General features: G+C 38.8%; 1 protein-coding gene across 1 annotated transcript in view; it reads left to right on the top strand.

Moving 5' to 3' along the window:
- The first annotated feature begins 341 nt into the window (after nucleotides 1-341).
- The window catches only part of LOC140233457 (CCR4-NOT transcription complex subunit 1-like), a 58,184-nt gene continuing 31,967 nt past the window's right edge, over nucleotides 342-26,558 (top strand). The window contains exons 1-15 of the mRNA XM_072313574.1: nucleotides 342-617; nucleotides 6,611-6,715; nucleotides 9,196-9,294; nucleotides 10,932-11,055; nucleotides 13,183-13,239; nucleotides 14,517-14,663; nucleotides 18,789-18,901; nucleotides 19,880-20,062; nucleotides 20,688-20,966; nucleotides 21,758-21,885; nucleotides 22,882-23,014; nucleotides 23,544-23,651; nucleotides 24,056-24,295; nucleotides 25,248-25,411; nucleotides 26,359-26,497. Coding sequence (XP_072169675.1) covers nucleotides 516-617; nucleotides 6,611-6,715; nucleotides 9,196-9,294; nucleotides 10,932-11,055; nucleotides 13,183-13,239; nucleotides 14,517-14,663; nucleotides 18,789-18,901; nucleotides 19,880-20,062; nucleotides 20,688-20,966; nucleotides 21,758-21,885; nucleotides 22,882-23,014; nucleotides 23,544-23,651; nucleotides 24,056-24,295; nucleotides 25,248-25,411; nucleotides 26,359-26,497 — 2,121 coding nt within the window. The 5' untranslated portion in view covers nucleotides 342-515. The remainder of the gene's footprint in view (nucleotides 618-6,610; nucleotides 6,716-9,195; nucleotides 9,295-10,931; nucleotides 11,056-13,182; nucleotides 13,240-14,516; nucleotides 14,664-18,788; nucleotides 18,902-19,879; nucleotides 20,063-20,687; nucleotides 20,967-21,757; nucleotides 21,886-22,881; nucleotides 23,015-23,543; nucleotides 23,652-24,055; nucleotides 24,296-25,247; nucleotides 25,412-26,358; nucleotides 26,498-26,558) is intronic.

Below are 26,558 nucleotides of genomic sequence, written 5' to 3'. Positions count from 1 at the left end.
AGAGTGGGAAAGAGTTCTCTCACCCATCCCCTAAAAAAAGAAGAAAGGAACTACCTGTAGTAAACAAAAATGCTGCCACCATTTCCGATCTTCAACTATCGATCACCAGTTCGATTGCATACAATCTAACAGACGTTAATTTTAGATTCGAGTGAAGTAATGTGAATTCTCATTGAAAGTACCTTTATTTTCATCAAAATCTTTTTATTTGATTGTATTCTTTTATTGATGATAATATAAAGGCTTCATTTTATTTATCATATCATTTTGCTGTGAAGATCTTGCATATTATGCGAATCATATCACGCTAATCCAAATCGGCAACGTCTATCTCAATTACTGCAATATGGCACCTCACTAAGGTGCGTGAAACTCCCATCTAAATTACCGAATATTATGTTGGATAAACCTTATTTTTTCTTAAAGATCGGCTTATAGTTTTCTACAGTATCTACGAGATCAGCCGGGGGACTTTCCAGCCCACTTGGTGATCTACAACCTGAAAGAATGAAATAATGAATCTGGATTCCCTGTCGCTGGCCTTGTCTCAGATTACCAATCTTGTGGCCAATCTCACCAAGAAAAATTACAAGCAAAGTGTTGGGGAAATCTCTCGCGTAAGTGAATTATTTGTTCTACCCGTGACTTACTTGGATTTTTGTTTTATCCAGTTGTGGTGCAGTTTTGTTCGTTACTTTGTTGAAAATATGTAAATTACGTCTAGAGAAAGGCATTGCAATTGTCACGATTGTGCGTGTAATCCATTCACCGCACAGCGCACCCGCACCGTCATACATATTGTATCATCTGACCACTCGCTCAATTGCACAAGACACCACTGGTATTTGCCATTGCATTGGCATAATGACCATTGCCATTTATTGCCAATACCTGCTATTGGTTGTATTTGACGTTGTGGTGCACTGACTGAACTGAGCTTAGTGAGACTGAGAGTGAAGCCAAAGTGAGGCAATTGTGCACTTTATGGCCCTATATTATTGGTGTGAGGTTTTAGTATTTTAATTGTTACCCTAATCGAGCAGTTGATTTGGCAGCATGTGTTTGTGTACTGTGCTGAGCTGTTGTAATTGTGTGCATGTGAGTGAGATTTTGCATTGGGATGCAGTGTGTGTGTGTGTGTGCAGTGTGTGAGTGTGCGTAATGAAAGCACTTGCGGTACGCCACATGGTTGCTCTATTAAACGCGCACCCTCGCCCTTCCTAGCGCGGCGTGATTGAGAAGAGACAAACAAGGTGCCGTGCATTGTTGGCACACAACGCGACAGAATGCAATTCCACAACCAGTGGTAAACTTTCGTCCTTCATTCATGATTTTCTTACATGAGCGGACACTTCATTTCAGAATAACTTTATTGCACTGACGCTCTAGTCTACACTACACACAATCAACGAGCAGTTTATGCAGTACATGTACATCATGTGAATTTACACATGCAACTTTAAGTATGCGGCAGCGCAGTTCAATCAGTCATTTGACCTGAGTAAAATGAATGCAGGCTCTATTGAGGGTAAGGCAGTGCGAAACTAGGTGCTAGTGGACTTTCGCACCATGCATGTTTGGAGATCAATTGATGAAGTGGGTGCACCATTTCATCAATTGATTTCCAAACATGCACAAACTTACCCTGCTCTGAATATTGAAATACCAAGAATATTTGCTTCTGAGTGAGACCAGATTCCAGTTAAAGTGGAATATTCACTGTTTTGACACTTTTACATATGTCAGAATAGCTTGATTGCAGTACAGCGGCTACGGCTCTTGCTGCAACACATACAAGCAGGCGGTACAGTATGATTGGTGAAACACGTTCACAGCAGCACAGAACAGTCGGTCGTCTAATCTGAATGAAGTGATCACAGAAAGTTTTTCTTTGGTACCGGTATCTTTTCTTGAGGTAGCTGTTGATGGAGGTTTGGGGGGATTGTTGTTCAATGATTTGTGTGTGTGTGTTTGAGTGAATTAAGAATGTGAAAATCTTGAGTTATGGTGATTTCAAAAGCATAGAAGACTTCAAATTGTAGAAAGACAAAAGTAAGAGGACAGAGTAGACAGACCAAGAAGGAGACAAGAAATGGGCATGAAATCAATTAAAAAAAAAAAAGGAGAGGTAAAGGGGAAAAGGAAATGTATATAAAAAAAGTACTAAAAAGAGAAACCTGGGAAAAAATAAAACAAAACATTACAAAATAAGAAATGGCCTGAAAATGAAAAAGAGAATGACAAAAAAGAGAAAAAGAAACTGATGTAAAGGAAAAAAAGGAGCTAGATCGATAGGTTTGAAAAGAAAGGAGAACAAAAAGATCAAAATTAAAAAAGAAAAGATGGAATAGTTTTAAAAGAATTGAAGAGAAATTAAATTTAAAGAAAGGAAAGAAAAGTAGGAAAGAAATAGGATTATACAGGTTGAAACTAAAATAAAGAAAAAGAAACAGTGATTAGCAGAAAATAAGATTGAATACATTCAGATCAAACAAATTACTGTATTTGCATGTGCTGAATGTATTCATACTGTACTTACTGCTTGTGTGCAGAGCTGCATTTCAAGATTTCTGATGCTTGAAAAAGTGTCAAAACATAACTTCCACTACACTTTGTAGACTCAAATGTAATTTATCTTAGTTTCTTAAACATTTAGATTGAGTTAATGCATGTTTAGAAATCATTTGACAAGGTGATGCGAAAGTACATTAGTGCCCAAAGCTATCACACCATGTTTTCCTTTCCTTGTAGGAGTGGTGGCTAAGTTATTCTGATGCTTGAAAAAGTATTTAAAGGGACTGTACAGTACTGGTTGAGGTAGGGATTCATGTTTTGAACATTCCTAAGTGAGATAATGAAAAGCCTTCTATGAAATATGAAAGAGCATGTAATTTTAAGAAGGATTCAACGTTTATTTGATGAAAATTGGTTTTCAAATGGCTGAGATATCCCAAAAAGTGTCAATAATAAAAGGCGACATGCCCCAACTTTATTAGTATCTCTTTGTTTCACCTTGTTTTTGGATATCTCAGCCATTTCAAAACCGATTTTCATCGAATAAACTTTTGATACCCCTTAGAACTGCATGCTCTTTGACATCTCATAGAGTGATTTCTGAATATCTCACAAAATGTTAAAAGCTAAATCTTCACCTCGACCAGAACTGTACACACCCTTTAAACATAACTTCCACTACACTTTGTAGACTCAAATGTGATTTATATTAGGTTCTTAAACATTAAGATTGAGTTCTGTAATGCAGGTTTAAAAATCATTTGACAAGATGGTGCGAAAGTGTATAAGTGCCCAAAGCTATCACACCATGTTTTCCTTTCCTTGTAGGAGTGGTGGCTACCAGTAGAACATAGGATCTAGATCTATAGCTTTTGAAACAAAAAGTCCTGGAGCGACAAATGTCTAAAAAAAGGAAATCAGTCTGAAATTTGCTATATAATCCAAGCTTGCCACTAGACAGATCTTCATCTCCACCATGTGACAGTACACCATCACCATTGCATGAAATCCAGTAGGAATGGTAGATTGTAATTATTATTATCTCCGCCAAGGAAGGAGAGTATGTTTTCATCACTGTTGGTTTGTTTGTTTGTGTGTTTGTCTGTGTGCAAAATAACTCAAAAGTTGTGGACGGATTTGGATGAAACTTGCAGGAAATGTTGATAATGACACAAGGAACAGATGATTAAATTTTTATAGTTTGTATCTGGAAATTTTTTATGGATTTGATGGATATTTTATCTTTTTACAGATAGGGTCAATAAACTTGGGAGTTCAAGCTGGGCATATTTGAGGTTTGCATGTACGTGCTCTAAAGCGTGTGCCCTGCTTGGGCAAGGTGCCATGCAGCTGGAAGCTGATGATGTAAACAAAAGACTTCTATATTGGGAAATTTGATGATTTTTAACATGTTGGATGGGGAGAAATTAGCTGCTTGGAGGAGGTCTGCACTGTCAGAATGCTTTTCTAGTTCAATATGAAATGATGTGTGCTGAATGATATGTTAATTTGGTATAAAAGATACATGTATGTACCCACTCGCTACTGTAGGAAATACAGTGTAGGTATGACACAAAAGATGAAAAGACTTTGTTATGTCCCCTCCCCCTAATTTTGCCACACCACTCTACACTACATGTACCTTACCCTTGTTACAGTACCTACATTGTATGCACACACATTTGGCTTGTAGATAGGCTGTGGTCAGGTGTATTCCTGTGCTGTTGTACATCCATGCATGTAATTGTAAGCTAACCAGGGTAGGGCACATGTCGTATGGAGCAGTATGGCATAATAAGTTTTTTTTTTTTTTTTTTTTTTGGGGGGGGGGGAGGGGGGAAGGGGGAGGAGATAAGGAAGTCTTTGTAAAAAAAAAAAAAAACCTGTTGTCACCTAGAACAGAGGGCAATTTGGTTCTTAATTTAATATCCCATGGCCATGAACAGTTGTATATAACACCAAGAATGTTGTGCAACCCTCCCAATTTTTGTGAGGGATGACTGGATGAATGAGGGATAATAATCTCAATAATGGGTCTGGGAATGATTCTGTCAGTTTTCGTCAATAGGAGAAAAATAACATGTATGTCATTACGAGAGTTTCTGCTATATGCAAGCAACAGTTAAGCTGGCATGTTTGTAAAATTGTACAGTGTAGGTGCTGTCATAGAGATTTGTTGAACTTTGCCTTGTCAATACCATATCGCCATGAATAATGTATTCTGCTGACATTGTACAATGTGCTAGAGTTTGAATTTCAAATTCACAGACATGAATTACTTAACATCTGTAGGAGTACGGCTTGTGAGAAATTTTCATTTTACTCTTGGATTTTGTTGATCCCTATTATGTGTTTACTTTAACTCCCAAGTACACAATGTGTGTAAGCTATACAGTGTAATTTATAAATCAGTGTCATTGTGTGTTGCATTGTTGTGTTGTGAAGGTCTGCATAGTGAAGTACAGATTGTACAAGTGTAAATTAGGGGAAAAGGTTTGCGGTAACACCACAGTGTTTATACCGCAAACCTTTTCCCGCATTGTCATCGTCTTTAAACTGTACGGTGTTACCTGCACAAGGTACAAGTTTCAATTAATTAATCATGAAATTAAATCAGTAAGCTTGCGATACAGATAGAGGAAGCCAAGGGATTGCTAAGAATGAGATATATTTGCATTTATTTGAAAAATCCATGCAGATTTAAGTGAAAATGGGCAGTTATTAAACTACGACTGTGGCATAGAATTTTGGACATGTCACAATGTAGGATGTATTCGCCTATTTCCAAGGCAATAAAAGAGTCATGGTGCATACACCTGTACCCATGGATATCATATTGTTTGCCATATTGTTTTATTTTGTTTGTGAAAAGGTGTAACTTCATGTTAAGTTTTTTTGTCCTTTCATCCTGAGAGGGGACACCTCCAAGCGGCTTATTTTCACCCATATACAGTGTACAATATACTGAAATTTGTGCTGTTTCCAATGATAAAGAAGCCTTTCTGTTGTCTAGGACTCTATCTCATCAGCTCACTGAATGTTGCGCCTTGAGCACACACAAAGTGCATGTACAATGTATGCACACCTTGAGTACGCATGACTTGAATTCCCTCGAATGTTGGCCCTCTATTTACCTGTGAAGATCCTTCAAAACAATGGGAAAAAAAATCCTGGATCCAGTTATTGGTCTGGATCATGACCAAAATTTAATTAACTGTTCTTTTGTGTCATTATCTGCTTTTCCTGTAAGTTTTATCCAAATCCGTTCACAACTTTTTCAGTTATTTTTGCAATTAGGCAGACAAACCAACACTGGCAAAAAACAGCGTACATCCTTCTTGGCGGAGGTAATAATTAATCTTGTCACAGATGTCACAGATGCACAGGGATTCCTCGGTACCATTGTCGCTTCCGGATTTCTCCTGCATGTCGCATTTCCTGTACAATTCAATGGAGTTTTTTGTCTGCTTTTCTGTTGTTACTCCTGTTTTCTTGGCTATAATTGAGCTTTAAAAGAGTTAAGTTTGTAAACTTTACAGACACATGTGGTCACTAGAGTCATGGTTCACTACCGCAAGGCTTCAATGTGCTGGTCACATGATGGAGAGCGAAGAAATCTTCGACAAAAAATACCCCCAGTGGATAAAGACAGAATGTGACCTGAGTGCACATGCAGCCAAAGCGGGGCAAGTTTGTCGCGGGAGCTATCCCATAATGCATCTAAAACGCTGCTCTGCGCACGGCACCTAGATATTGGCGATACCGTGAATTTCAGTGATGCTGTTAATTGACTCCATTGTCAAGCTATAGTCCTCAACAGTATGTTCACACTGAACAGGGAAAAAAAATGAAAGTTTACTAATGACATTATGTCTTCTTGCAAACACTGTGTGCTATTCATACAAATTGACCTTGTGCAACTGCAGAGTATTATGTATTTTAGGTACGGCTGCAATTAATTAACAACGGTTTCCTTTTCTTGCCTTTCTACATGTACTGTACCTAACATGAAAGCTTAAAATGATTGATAGGTGTTTATGATTTCATTGACATGTTGCTTATTCTGTATTCCCTGAATTTTGTTTGCGCTTTTCAGCTCGTCTCTCAAAACGGGCCAGAGGCAGACAGGCACTTGCTGCGCTGCCTCTTCTCCTACGTGGACTTCGGTGATGGTAAGACCAGCAGTAAAGACTTTCATGAGGTGAGTACCACTGTCATATACCATGGGGTATATTCCTACAAATTATACAGAGGAGTGGTCTAAAAGGTCCCTGCAATCCAAATTATGTTGACCTCCATTGATGCCTTTTGTTCTGTACTGTATGTACAGCTGTAACTACAGTGTAAATCACTAATTATGATGCTTAATGAGAATATGCATCATATACAGTGTATAATATTTCAGCATTCATTTTATTTCTCTGCACCCTGTTAAAGCCCAAAGAAAGTTCTGGTACGCCTGCAAAAGTTGTCAAATTTTGCTCCAAAATGTGAACGTATGCCTAGGAAATGTGCGGAATAACGCTGTAATAACAAGATATTGGATGGGTAACGACGAAAATGGGAAATATTAACCAAAAAACGTTCAGTCTCAGAACTTACCCGAACGGGGTCAGGCAAGACTCGGACTCGGGGATAACTCGGCCTCGCTTTGCTTGACGGCGGGATGAGTTGTATTGGTTGTCCCTCTGGATTGTACAGCGTTGTACTATGCATATGGGAGCGGCCTGTATAAACTACATTGTAGCGTTCTGGCTACTCGCAAAGAATGGTCCGAGTTGTTACAACGCGCGCATCAAAAACCTCTTTGGCGCGCATGCAAAATTAGTGTGCGCCTCTCAAGCACCTCTAAAAACAATCAAAGACGCTTGATAAACAACAACAAAAACTTCAAAGACCGCGCGTCTCAGCAACTGAGGTGATGTGCGTATACTATATAGGCTTGAGGACCGCGCGCTGTCCATTTGTTTTGTACAGGATTAGCACGCACTTTCCTGTCTGCTCATCAAGGCCTCGTTTGGTACCCGTAGTATAGAGTACTGATGAACATGGCGATCACGAACTGTGTGTAAATTGTCTGAAATAGGGTCGAGTTTTCCCTGAGACCGAGTCAGTCTGGAGCCTTCTGGAATAAAAGTCGGTCTACCGACTTTTATTATTTTTCTCAAAATACTCCAAAACGACTCATCATTCCGGCAAACCGCATCAGGCGGGTAAGTTTCTTTGTAGACTCTTTCGATTTATTGCAAGCAAATATGAAATGGTGCCAGACGGGTTCTCAGGCCCTTACCAGAACTTTGTTTTCACTTTAAGCCTCACCTCTAAAAAATCTTCTGGGTCATTTTTATTCATATTCCAACTACATAATTGTACATTGTAGGTAGTTGACATCATTCTCCACTGAGTCCAGTAACGCTTGAGCTGAACAATAGACACAGTTACAGCTGTATGTGCCTTACCATTCATTGCTATTATTACCTGCACTTAAACTCACAACAACATCACATATTCTTTTTTATGCAAATGTTTCTGACAAATTTTTGGTGTAGCAATGAAAGGTACAATGTAGGGCACATTATAAAGATGTCTAATGTCGGGCTCAAGCATGACAAGAAGATGATGTTACATTGTACACGATATATTTGTATGTTACATGTATCATCTGCCAGATGGAAAATCACTTTATTTTACTTAGAAAGTGAATGATGTTCTCATTCAGTCAGTCTGGTTCTTGAGTGGTAAATCAACCACATCAAGCTAACCAAGTCCCGATTCACAAAATAATGATGTTTGATGCCATGTACAATATATCACCACATCACAAAAGAAGGATTATTTGCAATGTTTTGTTTCCCATTCTCGTCTGATTGATGCAACATAGCACCATGATAGGGTGTTCTAAATATATGTCAGATGTTAACTCTGAAACTTACACTATAGTCATGTCAGTGTGACTCCATTTCTGCATGCATCTGTACTGTACGCATGTCTACAAGTGGAGTTTGGACTCATTTCCGCTAGCCACAAGAATTGTGCATATTGTTTCCAAGTTCCTGTAGTTTGCATGGGCAGAAATGGTATTTAGATAAACAAAACTTCCTATTACAGCATGCATTAGTCTGCATGAAGTCAACTTTGTCCTTGTTTTGAGAAAATAATGCCACTTGTAGCATACAGCTGTGCATGGTAAGACACGGGTTGCAGTGTTTACCAGCATGTTGTTGAAGTTGCTGTACTAGATTTAGGTGTTGGTAATTATTTGACATCAAAGGTTTGTGTCAGAGAAAAAAAAAATTATTACGTGTCTTTGGCTTACAACCAAAAATTTTGTATAAAACTTGAATGGTCTGTTGATTACTATGGGATGCCATAGCTGCCAAAATATAAATCAGTCAGTGAAGGCTTTGACAAGACAGTAAAGACTCCAATAGGTACTAGCAAGTCAGCTGACAGTACAGTGATACAGTCTTAGTTGCATTTAATGCTTTGATTTGCTAACAGAGTGAGGTAGGTACACATACAACATGTAATCAGAAAGTTATTGCTAGAAGCTAGTATATGATGTACAAATGTATGTCATGTCATCATAGAGAACTAGCCTAGATTAAATTCATTATGCTTGAGTTTGATAGTGTATTTGTGTTGCTAAGTTGTGTTTTTATTCATTCTTTATGTCTACAGACTCAGCTGCTGATACAGGAGTGCTCTGCTCTGATTACCAAACCCAATTTTGTCTCTACTCTCTGCTTTGCTATCGACAACCCTCTGCATCAGCAGAAGGTAAGATGTTACACTGTCCCTAAGACTTTGTCCCTAAAATCAGATCATCTTTATTTTTAGATCTCTGAATGCTGTCTTCATATTACAGATTCAAATATGAAATAGGGTGCTGGGATTGTACCCCAAATTAATATTCTTCCATGCTATTTATTTTGTCCTCTAGATCAAAGTTTATACCTTCTACATTTTTTTTTTCATTGACAGTTTACATCTATGGTAAGTAAATGCCAAAGTAGGCTGTCCATGAATATAAAATTACCATAGCCCAGCCTTTTTGAATTAAAAAAAAAAAGGAAAGAAAATATACAGCTGTATAGGGCAGGTGGTTGCTGTAGACAGGTGGCCGCTAAGGCAGGTTTGACTGAGTATGATGAACAGAAATGGACTTTACACTGACTATTAGTCCTTACCATGCAAAACTGGTGTGAAATAGCTCCTGTACACAGGCCACAGTCTTATTATTTGTCAAAGCAAGCCTAGACTCAGATGCTGTTAAAAGCTACTAACAGTATGGTTGGAATAAATGTCCTCGTATGATATATTAAATTGCTACATATTTATGGAAAGGTGTTGCACAAATGAGACGTTGCACTGGAAAAGTATCAAGCATGTATGCCCACAGAAGAAAACACCAAAGAACGTTGTATGCATGTACATTGTAGGCAATAAAACAAATTATTATACAACCTGTACATGCTTGCTTTGAGTGGAAGTTGATAACAAGAGAAACAAGATTACCTACATTTGAACGTTAGGAGGTCAATGCAATGGCACTTTATGCTTATGGCAAATTTCCCCCAAATATGCCACTTGGACAGTGTGGAATGATCTTCTTGGTTATGTCACTGTGAAGTCACATTTTGGTCCATTGTGTGTGTGTGTGTGTGTGTGTGTGTGTGTGTGCCTCTGTATGCAGTTTGTGTAGTTTCAATTTGTCCTAATTTTCATATTTCCCTGTAGACTGCTCCAGATTAATCAACAACTATAATCTGACACATTTGTAAAGATGGGAGAAGTTGATTACTTCATGTGCCTGAGGGAAAAGTCAATTTTTGTATGATATGGTGTCTAAACAAAGAGGATTTCTCTTAGAGTGGTAACATGGTCATTTGATCATAGCAATAATGAAACTTTACAGATTGTCGTGATAGATGACTTTGATAACTCAAATTATCTTTACTGTAGTTAGTACAACCCTACTCAAGCAGTCACTGATCTTTGATTATGCTGTTTCGATTATGAAACTCTTGCTAAAAGAGGTGTGTTCGTATTTCCTGGCAATTTCATCACGGGCAGGCAAGATGAGAGAAGATTGCCCAATTACTTGATCTCGAAAACAGTCTCTCTGCAGCTGTCGTGATAAATTACAGAGTAGTTGAAGATATTCGTCCAGACATTCTGTCTCCATAGATTGATTGGAATTGGTGTATTAGATAAAGCTGCAGGTAGGGACTGGGGATTGGTATGTGCTTGATCTGACATGAGTTATTAATGCTGATTACAGTGAGGCATCTAATGATACAGTTGTATATTATAGACTAACATTCTGTGGCCAAGTGCCCAGATGCCTAACTGCAATGTGTTGTGCTTCTACAACTGTATGTGTCTGTGTGCACATTTGTATCTTTGCCTTGCAGAGTCTCAGACCAAGCCCAAATTTCTTCACCCAACTGAGCAAGATCCTAAAACTGACTTCGGTTCAGGAAGTCGTGTTTGGTCTAGCTCTGACGCATTCAGCCAAAGCAGATATCAGATCCTTAGGTGAGTGATTCATGTGTGTGGTGTGGTGGCTGTGTGCCTGTCATGTGATTCAGTGAGCACAGCCATGTTGAGCTGAATGGTGAATGCATTGCAGACTGACGGATGTGTAACTCTCGAGGCTGCATGTGTAATGAGCTTTGTGAAACTGATGTGACACTCTTGAATATTGTCAACTCATATTGTAGTGATATACAAAGTTAATTCTCATACTAAGTGACAGACAGACAGTACAGTGTTGTCTACTGCAACTGACTGATACAGATTTTGTGGAATGTTTACATCCTGTTTTAAGATTAATAAATGCTACATGCATATGACTGTCAATGATGTAGTAAATTTTATCGTGTCAATGCCTGTATTGAATTCTTGCAGACATGTATTAAAGGCACAGTTTGACAATGCTTCCATTTTGAAAATTAGCTACATGGTCCTACATGCTACAAGGATGGATAAAATTACACATGTAGGTTGGAATGAAACCATGATGAAATTGCAGTTCAAAATTATTGCTTAATGTTAGAAAAATCAGAAATCTGTTAGTGACCAAATTTGCCATACATTATTCTTCATTTCCCCTAAACATTAGTTTTGATTTTTAAAAAACTTTTTTGGTATTTCTTATTTTTTTTAAAGATTATTATCTGGAAATTAGTAGCATATTTTTATACAATTTGTGTATGTTCGATGATTGCAGTTTTAAAAATCCATTTGTAGATCAGTGTTTTAGCTAGTTGAATAAGGTTTGACAAGTTTGTAACTGAGCTACCAGAATTTTAAACAGTGTCTTTAAAAGAGCTGTGCTGGTCCGTCATGAAAAAAGTGATACGCTGCAGTCTTCTTCTGTTTGTTTGTTTGTTTGTTTGTTTGTTTTTTTGAATGCCATGCTGTTGTTGTTTTGTCATCTTGGACTCTAAGGCTCGAATTCACGAAGGTGGTACAAATGAAACCATGGTTTAAACCATGAACAAAAACTATGGAGCGCCAAGTGTCGCACGGAATATTTCGTTACGAAATTGGTCATTTCGTCGACAAAATGACCGTTTCATTAACGAAATTATCACTTCGTGGACGAAATGTTCATTTAGTTACAAAATGTTGTCATTTCGTTACAAAATAATCATTTCATCCACGAGAATGACTGATTTCGTAACGAAATATTTCATGCGACACTTGGTGCTCCATGGTTTTTGTCCATGGTTTAAACCATGGTTTCATTTGTACCACCTTCGTGAATTCGGGCCAATGTGTTATTTTATGGACAGACAGAGTATGTAATATCAGCTTTTTAATTGCAGGATTTACAAGAATATTGTAACTTTCGTTATTGATACCGCTTAGTCATTAAAAAGGTTGTTGCCCTAAATGATGCCATGTATTTAAGGACAGCAATAAATGCAAAGGTTCATGGACAAAAAGAAACATCAGCCAAACGAGTCGAGCAATAAAAATATTGCCTTTGTCTAGATGCTAATAAATCATCAAACTGTCAGACTGGCTGCCGCTCCTTACAATTGTTGTCTAAGTAGTCATGTGAGTTTGCCTCATTTATTATAATGATCGTGACATGTTTTAGCTTAAAGGGATGATACAGTATTGGTGGAAATGAGAATTGGGCTTTTATCTTTTTGCGAGATACCAAGAAAACACTCGTGAAATAGTACAGAGCGTACCATTTTAAGAGGAATTCAAAGTTTATTTGATGAAAATCTGGTTTGGAATGACTGAAACATCCAAAAACAAAGTAAAACAAAGCGATAGTAATAGAAGGTGGTTCCCACACTTTATTAGAATCGCTCTGTTTTGGATATCTCAGCCATTTCAAAACCAATTTTCATCAAATAAAGGTTGAATTCCTCATGGAATCACATGCTCTTTCATATTTCACAAGAGGTTTCTCATTATCTCACCAAAAAAATTTAGAAACCTGAAATTAGGTCTCAACCAAAACAATACAATCCCTTTGATTTATTAAAGGTCTTTATGTGTACACAGATATGTTTGTTACAAGGTCAGTTTTGCAGTTTTGCGTTATTCTGCAAGAGTGAGTCGAGAATACAGAAGGAAAAATTGGTTTGACAGTGATGATACAGTTGGTGATGAAACGGTTGGTTGATTTTGATGTTACAGCACTCCAGTTCGTCAAGCAGAAGCTACCTGAGCTCCTTAGTGCCTACATAGATGCTGGTAAGTCTCACTTCCAAAGACAGATTATAATCATCACAACGTAATGAAGATTTTAGTTACTATAGCAACACATCAGTTGCACACAACTGACAGGCTGTAATGTGCTTGGGAAATTGGGCCCATGAGATGGTTAGTAACATTGGCTTGGGAAATTACCTTGCCATTGTGTACCTTTAGGGAAGTGACTATAGTATCTACTATGCAATAAGCCATTTGTCTGTTACATCTATTACATTGTATAACTGATGCTCAATTAGATGTTTACTTTCATCTGTGCATGCTGTGTTTGCTAGGTGAGGTTGGTGTTAAGTGGAGATGTATGTTACTCTGAGACATGCTATCTTTTCTGTGTTAACTACACTTCACTGCATGGTGCATCCATACATTTGTAGATTGATAGTCAAAAACCATGAGATGAGTATAGACAAGTAATCCTAGTGTCAGTAGTGACTTTGTAATTGAAGTGAGTGAAGTAATTGAAGTGATATTGATGATGATGATGATGATGATGATGATGTTGATGATAAAAATGATTTTTACCTTTCTGACAGAACATTCTAACTGTGCGGAAATTCAAAGCTAGCAGAAAGCATGCAGACATAATATCTCATTCACAGTGAAGATGAGGATGCTGATGCTGTTACCCATAATTTTTTCACTGAGCATCTTATATTTGTCCAAATAAACCTGCTGGCTTATTCCATGCCAGCAAGAGAATCATTGCATCATCAGGGCCCTGGCTTATAAAACTTGTGATATAGAAATCAATCAATCACAAATCTCTTGAAAGCTGCAATAAATTGCAACCTGTGATTGATTGATTGCAGTTCTCCGTCTCAATTTCAATCATAACTTTTTTTACAAGATGGATTTCCATTCAGTCGTAAAGTTGTGATTGATTTGTTTCAATCACAAGTCTTTATAAGACGGGCCCCAGTTCTGACAATTACCATAATAATACTTTGTCCTCTTTTCACTTCATTCATACTCTTATATGTTGACAGTAGTAGTAGGAGTTCAAACTACTTTTTTTAAAATGATGATGATAGTGATGATACTAGTGATAACTTTCACACTAGTCATGTTAAAGGTGTGTTTCCTGCATAATTAGGAGAAGAGATATGTAGGTTGCTTTTAACTTGCACTGTACGAAGAGGATAGTGCTAAATTTCTGTCAGTTAATTATCATTGTTTTAAGACTGTAGTACACACCCAGGACATTAAAACAGATGATGAAGAAAGTGATAAATTTCTGTCTATTATATCTGTGTCTGTAGACATCCGCAATCAGCAGGAGAGTGGCCTAGCTGACTTTTCAGTGGAAATACTCCACCTGCTACTGACCCACTTGCTGTGCCGCTCACCTGATCAGTTTGGTCTGGGTAGTGTTCAGCAGGAAGCCTTTCTACAGACTCTCAAGAAAGGTAGGTCACTCGCGTCTGAACGCATTCATTTCTGTCAACATTCAGTGCACAATGCCAGCCTCACGGTCAATGTGTTTTTGATACTGAGTATTGTCCAATGTGTGTGCAGGTTTAAGGTGATAAAAAGTCATGTGCAATCTGATCATGAATACACCTATTGAAAGGAACAAGGTAGATATCCTAGTGTGCCAGTCAAAAGACAAGGGTGTTATTATTTTTGTCCCTCTTTTATTCAGTCAATGTGATGCACAGGTATAGCTGGATTTAAGTATTTATTGTACAATGAGTCTGTAGGTATGTGATATGTGGTGCAACTTGAGACAAAGTTTGCCCAGTTTCAGAGGACAGTCTCATTATGAAGTAATGGAACATCTTGACCTGCTTACTGTATTCTGTGCAGTATTGGAGAGAAACTGCTAAAGTGCGAGTATGTGTGGGCTTAGACCCTATTTGTGTGTGAACATACATACAGTAATGTATAGTATGAATGTTTGTAGAATCAGGTTTACTGATTTTGTAATTTTCTCTACAGTATTGTACTTTAATGAGTCAGGGGTAGGCATGTGCAAATGCATTCCGTAAATATTTAGAATTCCAAATACAGGTACCAGCTTAATACGGTTTATGCTGACTGTGGTGTAATGATTATGCTGTGTTGAATCCATGTTGTGCTTCTGGTGTGTCAGTCCATAGGTTTTAATTGCTGTTGAGTTGATTTGTTGTTACCATTTTGGTTTAATGTCTCTACAATTTAAATGGTAAGTGATGCTCGAGATACAATGTTTTGAATTGTGATTTGATCTGTCATTCTGTCCAGTTGTCTGTGCATAATTATCTGTTTGTATGTGTCACCATGAAAACAAGAGTAACAGCCAAATTTCTTGAATCAACACCAAAAGCCAAAATTGTACATTTCATAGAATTGATAGGAAATGTTATGAAATTCTGTAAAATTTGGTAAGGTGATCAAGCTACCATTAATTTCTTATTTGCTTACAAAGACCAAAGGTAAATCCTAAATATGCATTTAGAAATAGTTGGAAGTTAAATAGTACGGAAGATGTTCATCATTGAGGCAATAACTGAAGGAAATACCTGTAAAGTTTATCTGTCTCACAGTGCAAGGTAAACATGAAAAAAAAAATGTTTCGTGTTTACCTCGCACCATGAGACAAAAGATTAGCTTTATTTCCTTTAGTTGGAAGTTTTATCAAATTTTGTACAATTTTGACAAAACTTCTGTTTGATTCATTAATAGGGTTATGAGTATCACTGATAATTTTCTGTGAATGCAGCTCTTTAAATTTCACTTATCTGTGCAGGTTGTTTTTGTTTGTTTGTTTGTTTTGTATTTTAAAAAAATGTTGATAGGGCATATTTTGTAACTAATATACATGTAACTACTGGTGATGATTGTGAATAGAGAAAATTCCTAAAATATTATCATAACAACAACAGGCTCTCCAGCTGTGCAGGTGTTACAGTGTGACTTCATGTCTAGTCAAGGTGTACAATGTGTGTGAGTTTGTTTGTGTGTGTGTGTGTTGCAAATGTGAATTTGTATGCGTGAATGTTTGTGTTGCAATGTACACAAGTGTATGTGTATGTGTGTGTGTCTGTGTGGAAGGTGGGGGTGGGGGGCTTTTATGTCATCTTTTTGTGGTCAGAAAACATGTGCATACCCGATTTCAGCTGAACAAGTGAGAGAGAGAGAGAGAGAGGGTGGGGGGACATCGGGAGAGAAAGAGGAAAAGAAGAAAACACCCAAAATATGTGCGGGGTGGTTCATTGCATGTATTTGATACACACAGACTTTGCCCTCGGTGCCACCGATGTCACAATACCATAGGGACACAGCAGACGCAGTGTTCATGCCCTGTGATGTGGCACCCTGTTCAATCCATATGGGTATCGCTGCTGCAGGCATAACATTTCAACATAAGTAGTAGAGAAGAGGGGAGGTTCGTGAATAGATGTAGCACTGTCTGCTGCTACAAATGTTCCAACAGAAGTATGGTATGGCCTTTCTGGGTGGATTTGGACCATGTCTCATGGACTACAAAGGGCGGCGAGTTATTTCAGGTCTAGTATACCAAACAACTTTGGAGTTTACTTCTGGAGAAAAAACAAAAAAACAAAGATGTGTTTTGTTTTCATACATGTAACAGTAAGCATGATGTAATGCAATGTCTGTGGCTGATATCTGGTACAGTACATCATGCTCTGCCATGCAGTCTCTCAAATCTACAATGTAGCATTATTTGTTGCACATGGTACTCAGCAGTCTTTTCAAGATTTTATTCTGGAAGTATGGTAATTTTTAATAGAGTGTTTAATTCGTCGTTGCAGTGTATTTGAGATGTCAGTAAACAATTACCTTGTAGATATCCAGTCTCTCTTGACAATGTCTGAGAACTTTGTGGATTGTGGGATGCAAATGATCTAAATGTTGGTTTATTAACTACAATTGCATTTAAGTGACTTAAGTACTTGTGGGGTACCAGTTTTGCTGAAATAATTGTTTTTATGTGAGTTTGAAATCAATCAACAGAGCCTCTGCTCTCTGCCCTTGGACTTATGGAGATGATACATGACAAGTTTTTATGTTGTGTACATGTTGTATGGTCATGTTGTGAACGTACATGGACAGTTCCAGAAGTCATGTTGGAATTACCCAGTGTTTACCTGTAATGATATATGGTCACACAACCGGGGGCAGGTCTTCCTTTAGTGCTGTGTATTTCACCCTTATACTGGGCTTTATTCAGTGATTGACACTCGCTCTGAAGTGCTTCCTTTGTCATTGGCACAGGAGACATATTGAAACTATTTGTCAGTGAATGTGGGGATCATCCAATCCTTCTAATCCCTTTTGTGTCACCACCCCCTTCCTGTTGGACTGAAGCACATTGCTACGCCTGAGTGGGCTTTTTGCTCAATTGCTAGGTCAAGTTTGGATGGATTATCGATACTGAATGCTGATGAAAAAGGATGACAAGTTAAGTGAAGTGCGTAGGCCCATAAAAGGTTAAGCAGTGGCTCCATGTCTACTGCACAGCTTATGGCATGGTATGACTGACTTTGCCACACAGGGAGTGCCGGGGGGGGGGGGGGGGGGGAATCAGCTGTTGGCAGATCATTGTATACTTGCATTCAAAGCCGAACCCAGCTGCCAACTTGGGTGTCATGTCTGAATGTATTGACACAAGAGTGCTGAAATTGATGAGCGTGATAGCAGTTACAGGTGTTAATGATGCAGACATATGGTGTGATTGAAGTGCGTGCGCAGAGAGCGTGGGTTGGAAGCCTGTCTTTATTTCAAGTGACGGAAAAAGAGAGCTACTGCATGCAACAAAATGAGTATTTTGATACTTGAAATGGCTCATTTTACAGATTTTGGAATCATAGTTAAATTCAGTTCATTTATTTATGCATTTCATTGCCAATACAGTGATACAAGAAGACACAAAAGTGTCAGCATTGCTAATACATTACATTATTATTCAGTTCATTGTATGTATGAGAATACATGTATGTTGCAAGTGAAAATTTTAAGCAATGTCATGTTGAATGTACACTCTGGAAAAATGGAACACTTTGGAGTGAAGTTTACAAAAGATGATTGGAATGCAGGGAGCCATCTTCATAAGCATTGCATAACTACTTAAAAGATGCCCTGAAGTAATAACTCTATTGCAACATGTTACAAATTTACATTTATAACATAAGGTGCATTATGAGGACAGGGGGCATATTGTGGAGTAAAGTCTATTGTTATGCAGAAATGTTGCTTTGTAGAAGAAAATACTAGATGTATGTCATGATTTCAAGTCCAGACTGAATCACATTAACCCTTTGAGGACAATTTGACTTTGTTATGACATGCATTTCTCATAGACACCTGCCCGATTGTGCTCTGGACCAGTCTCCAGCGGGTCAATGTCTTATTATGTCCGTGTGTTTGCATTTCAGATTTATAATTTTTACAATTTTATTGCAAAAAAACTCACCAGCAGCCTTAAAAATAGTTTCAGCATTATTTTTTTTTCTTCTATATATTTGAGAAGTATATATGAAATATAAATATACTTAATTCAAGCATTTCTTCTTCCTTTTTCTCTGTAGAATTTCCGGTTGAGCGAGTGCCTGTGGTACTCGCTCCACTGCTTTATGGTGATAAGCAGGACATTCTTATGGACAGAGTTATCACTGACAACACGACAATACCAAAAGGAGTGGTGAGTTGTGTTGCCTTCTGTTCATTACCAATCAAGTTATTCCTAGTGCGTTATTCAGTTGCGCAGGATGCCATTTTGATTTTCCTACCCCCTTCCAGTTTTAAACCCTAATTATGATGAATTCTGGCACATGATTCTGAACATAGCCTCGGTAATGCGCCTTTTGTTGATGACAGTACTGTGTGGCCTACCAATGCTAGTGCTGCATTGTTTTTAAGAGCTAGGGTTATGATTGTAGAGACTGCCTATGCCCTGTTCAAGAGATAATGTCTGTACTCATTGAGAATAAATTCTTTGCATTCCGTTGTATGAAATATTACTGCATTGATGACAAGATGTTGAAATCACTTGCGCAAACCTGATGGCGACTTTATTTGCTTCGATCTTTTTGATGATATTTGTGGCATTTGATTTATTCTTAAGAGAGGATGTTTTATTTTCATCTCTGAGGGATTCCAGGAAGTAAGTTTAATAATGATGAAAAAAATTGGGACCAGGCTTATAAGAGTGCTGAAAATAATTTGTCTGATTCAGAGGTCCTTGTTTGAAATGTGAGCTGAATGGTCTTTCAATATTTTTGAGAGGCTGTTCCAATGTGTGCATTTCATTGTGTTGTACCTAGGACAGCCTCCAGCATTTATCATTCGATTTTGACAGATTTCCTCAATTTTGACTCACCTGTGGGCACAATGTAAAATGCAAAGAGAATCCTATAATGAATGTGAGTGCATTTGACTTTTCTTGAAACTGTTACCTAATTGAGCCTGGCATAACACTGATTTAAGCAGACCACCTTTGGAAATTGAATGAGATTTTTTTTTCTTTTTTTGTGTGATACTTATATAAGAATATGTAAATGGACTACAGTACATTATCAGAAATTTTGATTTTTTTTTTGTTACACTTATGCTATAATATGAAAGTGGACCATATCATTGGAAAGTGAAAGTGGTTTGTTGTTTGTGAATCCCTGCTCAGATGGATGGCTCCCTGGCAGAGCTTATGCAAGAGATGGGATATGGGTGCTGTGCCACGGTGGAGGAGTGCCACAAGACCTTGCTCCAGATCGGATCCAATGGACTGACTGCTAGCAGCCTGGCCAAGGTCATCGGCATGATGGCCAGAACTCACACAGGTCTCATGGACAACTTACCACTTCAGGTGAGATGCCGCAATCAAGACATCTCTCCAAAATGGAGTTCATGTGATCGATGTAAACTGGTAAAAATGTGGTCTCTATATCCAGGCTGAATGTACAAGTCTGCATGTTCCATGAGACATGTGCTGTTACATAGTATGACATAACGATGTAATGTGTTGAATTGTGGATTATGTTACCTAGTATAGTGAGTGTATCATCCATTTGGTGACAAGACTTTGTATCTCAAAATCATTATGAATTCAGGAGAGTGAAGAAGTTTTGCATTTTTGCAAAATAACATCAATGTTGAGGTCAGATAGTATAGAAATGTTATTTTGAGTTACATAGATAATTGAAATGCTTTGAATCTCAAATCGGTATTTCAGATATTCAAAATTGAGTTAGGAGGATTTTGAATGTATGTTGTTTTAGATATGATGTCTTGTCTTCCTAAGGATGATATGAAAAATTGCATCTCACATAAGCTAAAAGAATCTACAAAGGTTAGACAACGTCGAAGTGATTTTGAATCCGATTGTTAATCTGAGTTGTCCCTTTAAATGACTTGCAAGCATATATTTGTATGTGTTATACCTGTGTAGCAGGTCCATTACATATGTTTTTGTTTTCTGTGCATATGCTTAGTCTGTCTCTGGGGCAAGTGTGTGGAGTGATGGCAAGGACAAGCAGGACCAGGCGGGACAACCGTCCACCTGGGATGTCGACACCTTCATCAAGGTGGTCCGTGATCTTGCCCCGCACATCAACTTCAGGGAGGTGGTGTTTGACCTGGACCACCAGGGCTTCTTCATCAGTGACACCCAGGGCCTGCGGCTGGTCAAGATGGCACTGTTGAGGGGGCTGCAGCAGGAGCCTTTTCCAGTGGAGGTCCTCTACAGGGTCTGGAAGAACTACGAGGGACAGGTGTGTATGTGATGGGAAACATGTTTTCAATCAGGATAATCATGACCAGGGATTCTATCTGGTGTGGAATCTCCTCAAGAGATAGGAGGGGCAGCTATATAGTGTCCTCATATCAGTGTTTGTGGTATGGAATCAAGCTGTTGTGCAAAGAAGTTGCAATGATATGATAAGCTCTTGCACCATTAACTTGCCTGCCTCATCTCACTTATACATGAAGGGTAATGATAATGATAAACATAATGTCCTATTTACCCAGGGCAGCCTCTTCAGTGTTACCACTGCTCTACCAGAAGGCCCTGCCATCATTATTACCCTAGTGTTGCCAGGTACCTATTTATACACCTGGGTTGAGAGGGACATCATGGGTAAAAGCATCTTGTCCAAGGACGGAAGCACAGGGCGGGGTTCGAACTCACGGTCCTCCGTTTGGGAGTCGGGAGTCTTATCCACTATGCCTGTTTCCCTACAAGAGTGGGAAAGAGAAGATGATGTTGGTATTATTATTATTATTATTATTGTTACTATTATTTATAGTGCGCTTTTCCCACAAGGCCCAAAGCGCTTACAATCAATTCAAAACATGTACGACAGTATGTATAATTGGATAAATGTTATATATACAGCTACGAACTAGTTGCTACTGAAAAGATGTGTTTTCAAGGCTTTTTTGAACACACTGACTGATGGAGACTGTCTAACGGTAAGTGGTAAATTGTTCCAGTGCTTTGAAGCAGACACAGTAAATGTATGATTGATTTTGATGCAAAGTGTGATGTCTCTTTGTTCCTCAGCTGTCGTGGATCCAGCAAGCCCTAGCCCAGCCTGACGTCTTCTGCTTCGCTGATTACCCCTGCCACACTGTTGTGATCGACATTCTCAAAGCACCACCAGAGGAGGAGAATCGCAAGATTGCCACATGGTAAGCTGTGCAACCACTTCACACAGTAAACTGCATGCACAAAAACTGTCACTATTTCCTGTTATGGCCATATTTCAAAATGCCAAAGAGAAGAAATAAGTTTGTCGTTTGTGGGAAGAAGTTGTAAACTGAGAGATACACCGACAATAGACAGTCTGAATGATCAGAAGTTGATTTGCAGTAAATGACAAAAGGCATTTGATACCTTTCTTCCCTTTTGATTATGTGACATGTCAAGACATTTGTCCTGAACAAGGGAATTTTTACTTCATGCAAGCCATTATTTGCAAACAGGTTGTTGTTTAAGTGTGTCCTACAAAGTCATCGCTGCATGTTAGAAAGGTACAAGAGATTGTCATTATGTATCCCATAATCATGCAGACTTCAGAAATCAGAGAGTGTGACAACAAGTTGCACAGATAAATTCTAGTTTTCATGTGACATTTAGCTTCAAAGCTTTGAATGAGTCCAGTTTCTGGAATACTTTTGTTCGGTTCCTACATTATTGCACAAATGCTATCTCATAAAGATCATCCCATGGAAATTAAAAGAGATTGCAATGACCTTTTAAAGCAAAATTGTTTTGCAGGCAGAATTCCTGAAGTTGTGATTAGTTATGAATGAACTCTACATCAATTGACACGTTTTCATCACATCCCTAAGTCATAATTTTTGCAGTCACTCTGCTGCATAGGTGCAGTAAAGCAGGATATTTTCTCGGCATGAAATTTTCACAAATTTGAGCCTAACAGCCCTTTTTGCAGCATGGAATTTTCGTGAAATGCCACTGGCATTCAGTACATATTGTAGACAAGAACTTTTGTGTGCATTTCAATTTCAGGAATCTTAGCTCTCTCTCAAAATCTGCCTTTAAAATTCACACGAACATTTCTGGTTTTACAGTAGCTAAACATTTAGGAGGCCTGTATACTTGGCTAATCTTGATGCCATCGGCATGGCCACACTTTTAGGATGTCCCTGTACTTGCCTTTCCAGGAAATCCTTGGACTTGGTGGAAGTGTTGCTGAAGCTGTCAGAGACTGGAAAATATGAGCAAGTCAAGAATCTGTTCAGCTTCCCCATCAAACACTGTCCAGACATGTTGCTCTTAGCACTGCTACAAGTCCAGGTAAGTTTGAACGTCTATAGAACCTCTTTTTGTAGCTGTTGCTAGAAAAATGAGAGTAATAATCTTTTGTACAAAGATGCATGGGAGCTGCTTGTGTAAAGAAAAAAAAAAACACTTTTTAGCTGTATTGTATGTATTTTGAACATGACAAACTGAATAAGCTGGAAATACTACCACTGAAATGACAGTCATGTTCGAGAATGGCCGAGAAAACACAGTACATATGGTTGTGCTGAATGTAGTGACTGGGTAAGCGTAATTTTGATGTGAAAGTGTTACATCATATTCAAAGGCATGGTAGTTCATAGCAGTTTTGATGATATTGGGGTTTTAAGTGAGAGTTACTAAACATGTAAGCAAGCGTCCTCTGCTGTTGAATTCATAAGAATATTTGCTACTTGCTCATTCTTTGTACTGCTGAAGAATATCCCATTTCCAGTGATCAGAGAATGTCATTGAAAATGCGTGTAGTCAGAGATGTCTGTAATGACAAATTTACTAACTCTCCATTCTGTCTTCCCCCACCCAGCCTCCAATGACACCACTTCGACTCGAGCTGATAGCAGTTTTGATGCCCATTTTCCTTGGAAACCACCCAAACTCTGGCATAGTTCTGCACTATGCATGGCATGGACAGGTAACACCGTTCGCATAAACTTATCAAAGTCTTATGTAAGATTTGTAGAACTGTGCAAAACACCATAGTTGATGATGTGTCATAACATGTCATTTATTGCAATTAGAATGAAAGCTTTATGAGTGAGTCTTCAGATTGAAAAGATGGTTAAATGTTTGTGTCAGGTTTGTTTGTTTTTTGTTTTTCTACATTCATTTGTAGTGTGTGTCTTCAAAAAATACCATAATCCAGGGTACAGTTGGACATGTCTTTGTAGATGGCATTCCATGGTCCAGTTCTAATCTGATCTGGAAATGGTCATGCCAATCTGCATGCAGCACTGTAAATTGAATGGAGACTCCAATGTCAGGACAAAGTACAGAGTTGGTCTCTGTGTTACCCTGCAGCGTCTATTCCTATTGCAGGGCCAGTCACCCACCATCCGACAGATCGTGATGCACTCCATGGCTGACTGGTACATGAGGGGCGACAGTGACCAGACACGCCTCTCTCGAATCCTGGACGTTGCACAGGACCTGAAGGCCCTCTCCCTGCTCCTCAACGCCACTCCGTTTCTTTTCGTCATCGACCTGGCCTGCCTCGCCTCGCGGCGGGAGTACCTCAAGCTGGACAAGTGGATGACAGACAAGATCAGAGAGCATGGGGTGAGAACCATTGATCTCTGGGGGGAAGTATCTGGATATCTCATAGGTCAATCGCTTTGAAACCACTGCGCTGCCATCTTACCATGCACATCACTCATACACTTGTGTTCAGAGCTCACGACTTCACATGATCTTGGTGACAGTCTGTGCTGGAAAATGTGTGCAAGTCCTCATAGACTGTGCCTAGTAAGATGGCAGCATGGTGGCTTCAGTTGTTTGTACGGCGTGAATGGGCCAATGAGATTTCCAGATATTTGCTATCATCTGTTTAGTCCTCACAATAGTATTATTTTATTAATGCTTGTTCAGTGCCAGCCTTAAATATACCTGTGTCATAGATATTTTCCTTTTTCTAAAGTTGCAAAAACAAGTTACAAGACCATAGTTACTCCAACTGCGTGATCAGCACATCCTGGAGTTTGGTGGGGCATAGTCATTAATTAGTGAAGGCACTGTGTAACAATGTATCTTTTTAAAAATTGAGCTAAATGCAACCAGAATCTCTGGTATCGTACCAATATAGAACTATGAAAAACTTGGGGTTGAAAATAGATGCTACATGCTTCGAAACAGTGTAAATCTGTTGAATGGTTAGTTTGCCATGGTTAGTACTTCTTATAGACAGTAATGCTAGAATAGGCCATTTGAAGTAGGGTTTATGAGCTTGGTGATTATTTGGTCATAGATCTATTTATAGTGACAGAGTAATATGCAGACAATTTGTATTCTGGAGTGTTTTTGGTGTATTTTTTCATACATTTGATCATCATGCTGCACAGTCAATAAAGTTCAACAGTTCCTGAATTTGAGCCACCAAGATTTTGTGAGCCGTCTTTAAAATTATCATCTGATGGTATGATACAGATGTGAACAATGCCAGCAGTCTTCAATGTCAAATGTAAATAGACAAACTGATAATGTGCACTATGATTATTGTGCTATAACCACACAGGAGTCCTTCGTGCAGACGTGTGTCAAGTTCCTGAAGCGCCGCGCCCCACAAGTCATGGGCGGTCACCCGCCGGAGCCCAGGGAGCTACCAGGGGGTGGTAAGACCGGAGTTCTACCCCCAGAGACGATCGGTACCATGTTGGCATGTCTCCAGGCGTGTGTGAGGTGAGTGATGTGGGTAATGAGCTTTGAAAGACTCAAGCACTGGAGAATAGGAAACAAACTTTTAGAGTGGTTATGAAGCTACTAACACATAGTGAGATGCAATGCAGTGATTCATCTTGGGCTCGACACTTAAATTTTTTTCCATGGAGGCCCACCCGTTCAAGGCACTAGAATTTTAATTAAATTTGAAATGTTGGTGGCGTGAAAATGAAGTGTAGTGACGCTGAATAAAAGGAACTGATCGGGGGCCCGTTTCATAAAACTTGTCATCAGTGACAACTGCCATATTTCTATGAAAAATTTGCTCTCAGCCAATCAGATGCAAGGATTTCAGTAGCTTGTCACATCTATGACAAGTTTTATGAAACGGGCCCCAGGCCACCAGGAGATATGCTTTTTGAAAGTCTTGTGGTCCAACATCAATTTTTAGTGGCCAAGGGCCACTCCAGGCCACTGCTAATGTGGAGTCTTGCATTATCATTTGCCTGGTTTTATAATGCTTCTGAACCCTCTTCTCTTTATGATGGATTCAGTTTAGTTCAGTTCAATGCACTTACTCACCAAGAATGAGGAAATGCCAAGATTTATCAAAGATATATTTATACAAAGTGAGAAGTATATGAGTAAGCAAAAAAAGAATATTGTGGGAATGGCAAGAGAAGCAATACTTACTGTTAAGATCCAAGTTTACCCGAAATAATGAAATACTGAAATACTGAAAATGACTGTATGCAGAAATACACAAGTGTACATTGTGCAGGCACATACATTGTGTGAAGGAAACAAAAAAGGCTGGAAAAGACAAGAAAATGGGGAAGGAAGTAGGAAGGAAATCTGGTTGTGGATGGAACTTTGATAAAAACATTATTCATGTGGTTTAGATGACATATGATATGTGCCACTCTGCAGCAGGATATGTGATGTGTGATCCTTTTGGTGCTTTGCAGTTCCGTTAGTCCAGAGCTGGTTGACACCATCATGAACATGGTAGCTAACTGTGGCAACCTGCTGAAGTCCCGCCCTCCGCCCGGCGTCATGAACAACCAGGTTGGACTCCCTCCAATATCACCAGGACCAGGCACTCAGGTGAGGTCATGAATCATCTCTGGGTCCACAGTCTTCGCCAATGCAGACTTTTGGACGAAAA

Source organism: Diadema setosum, chromosome 9 (assembly GCF_964275005.1).
Source record: "Diadema setosum chromosome 9, eeDiaSeto1, whole genome shotgun sequence".
In the NCBI taxonomy this organism is placed as follows: Eukaryota; Metazoa; Echinodermata; class Echinoidea; order Diadematoida; family Diadematidae; genus Diadema; species Diadema setosum.
This window is presented reverse-complemented; position numbering and strand designations above follow the sequence as displayed.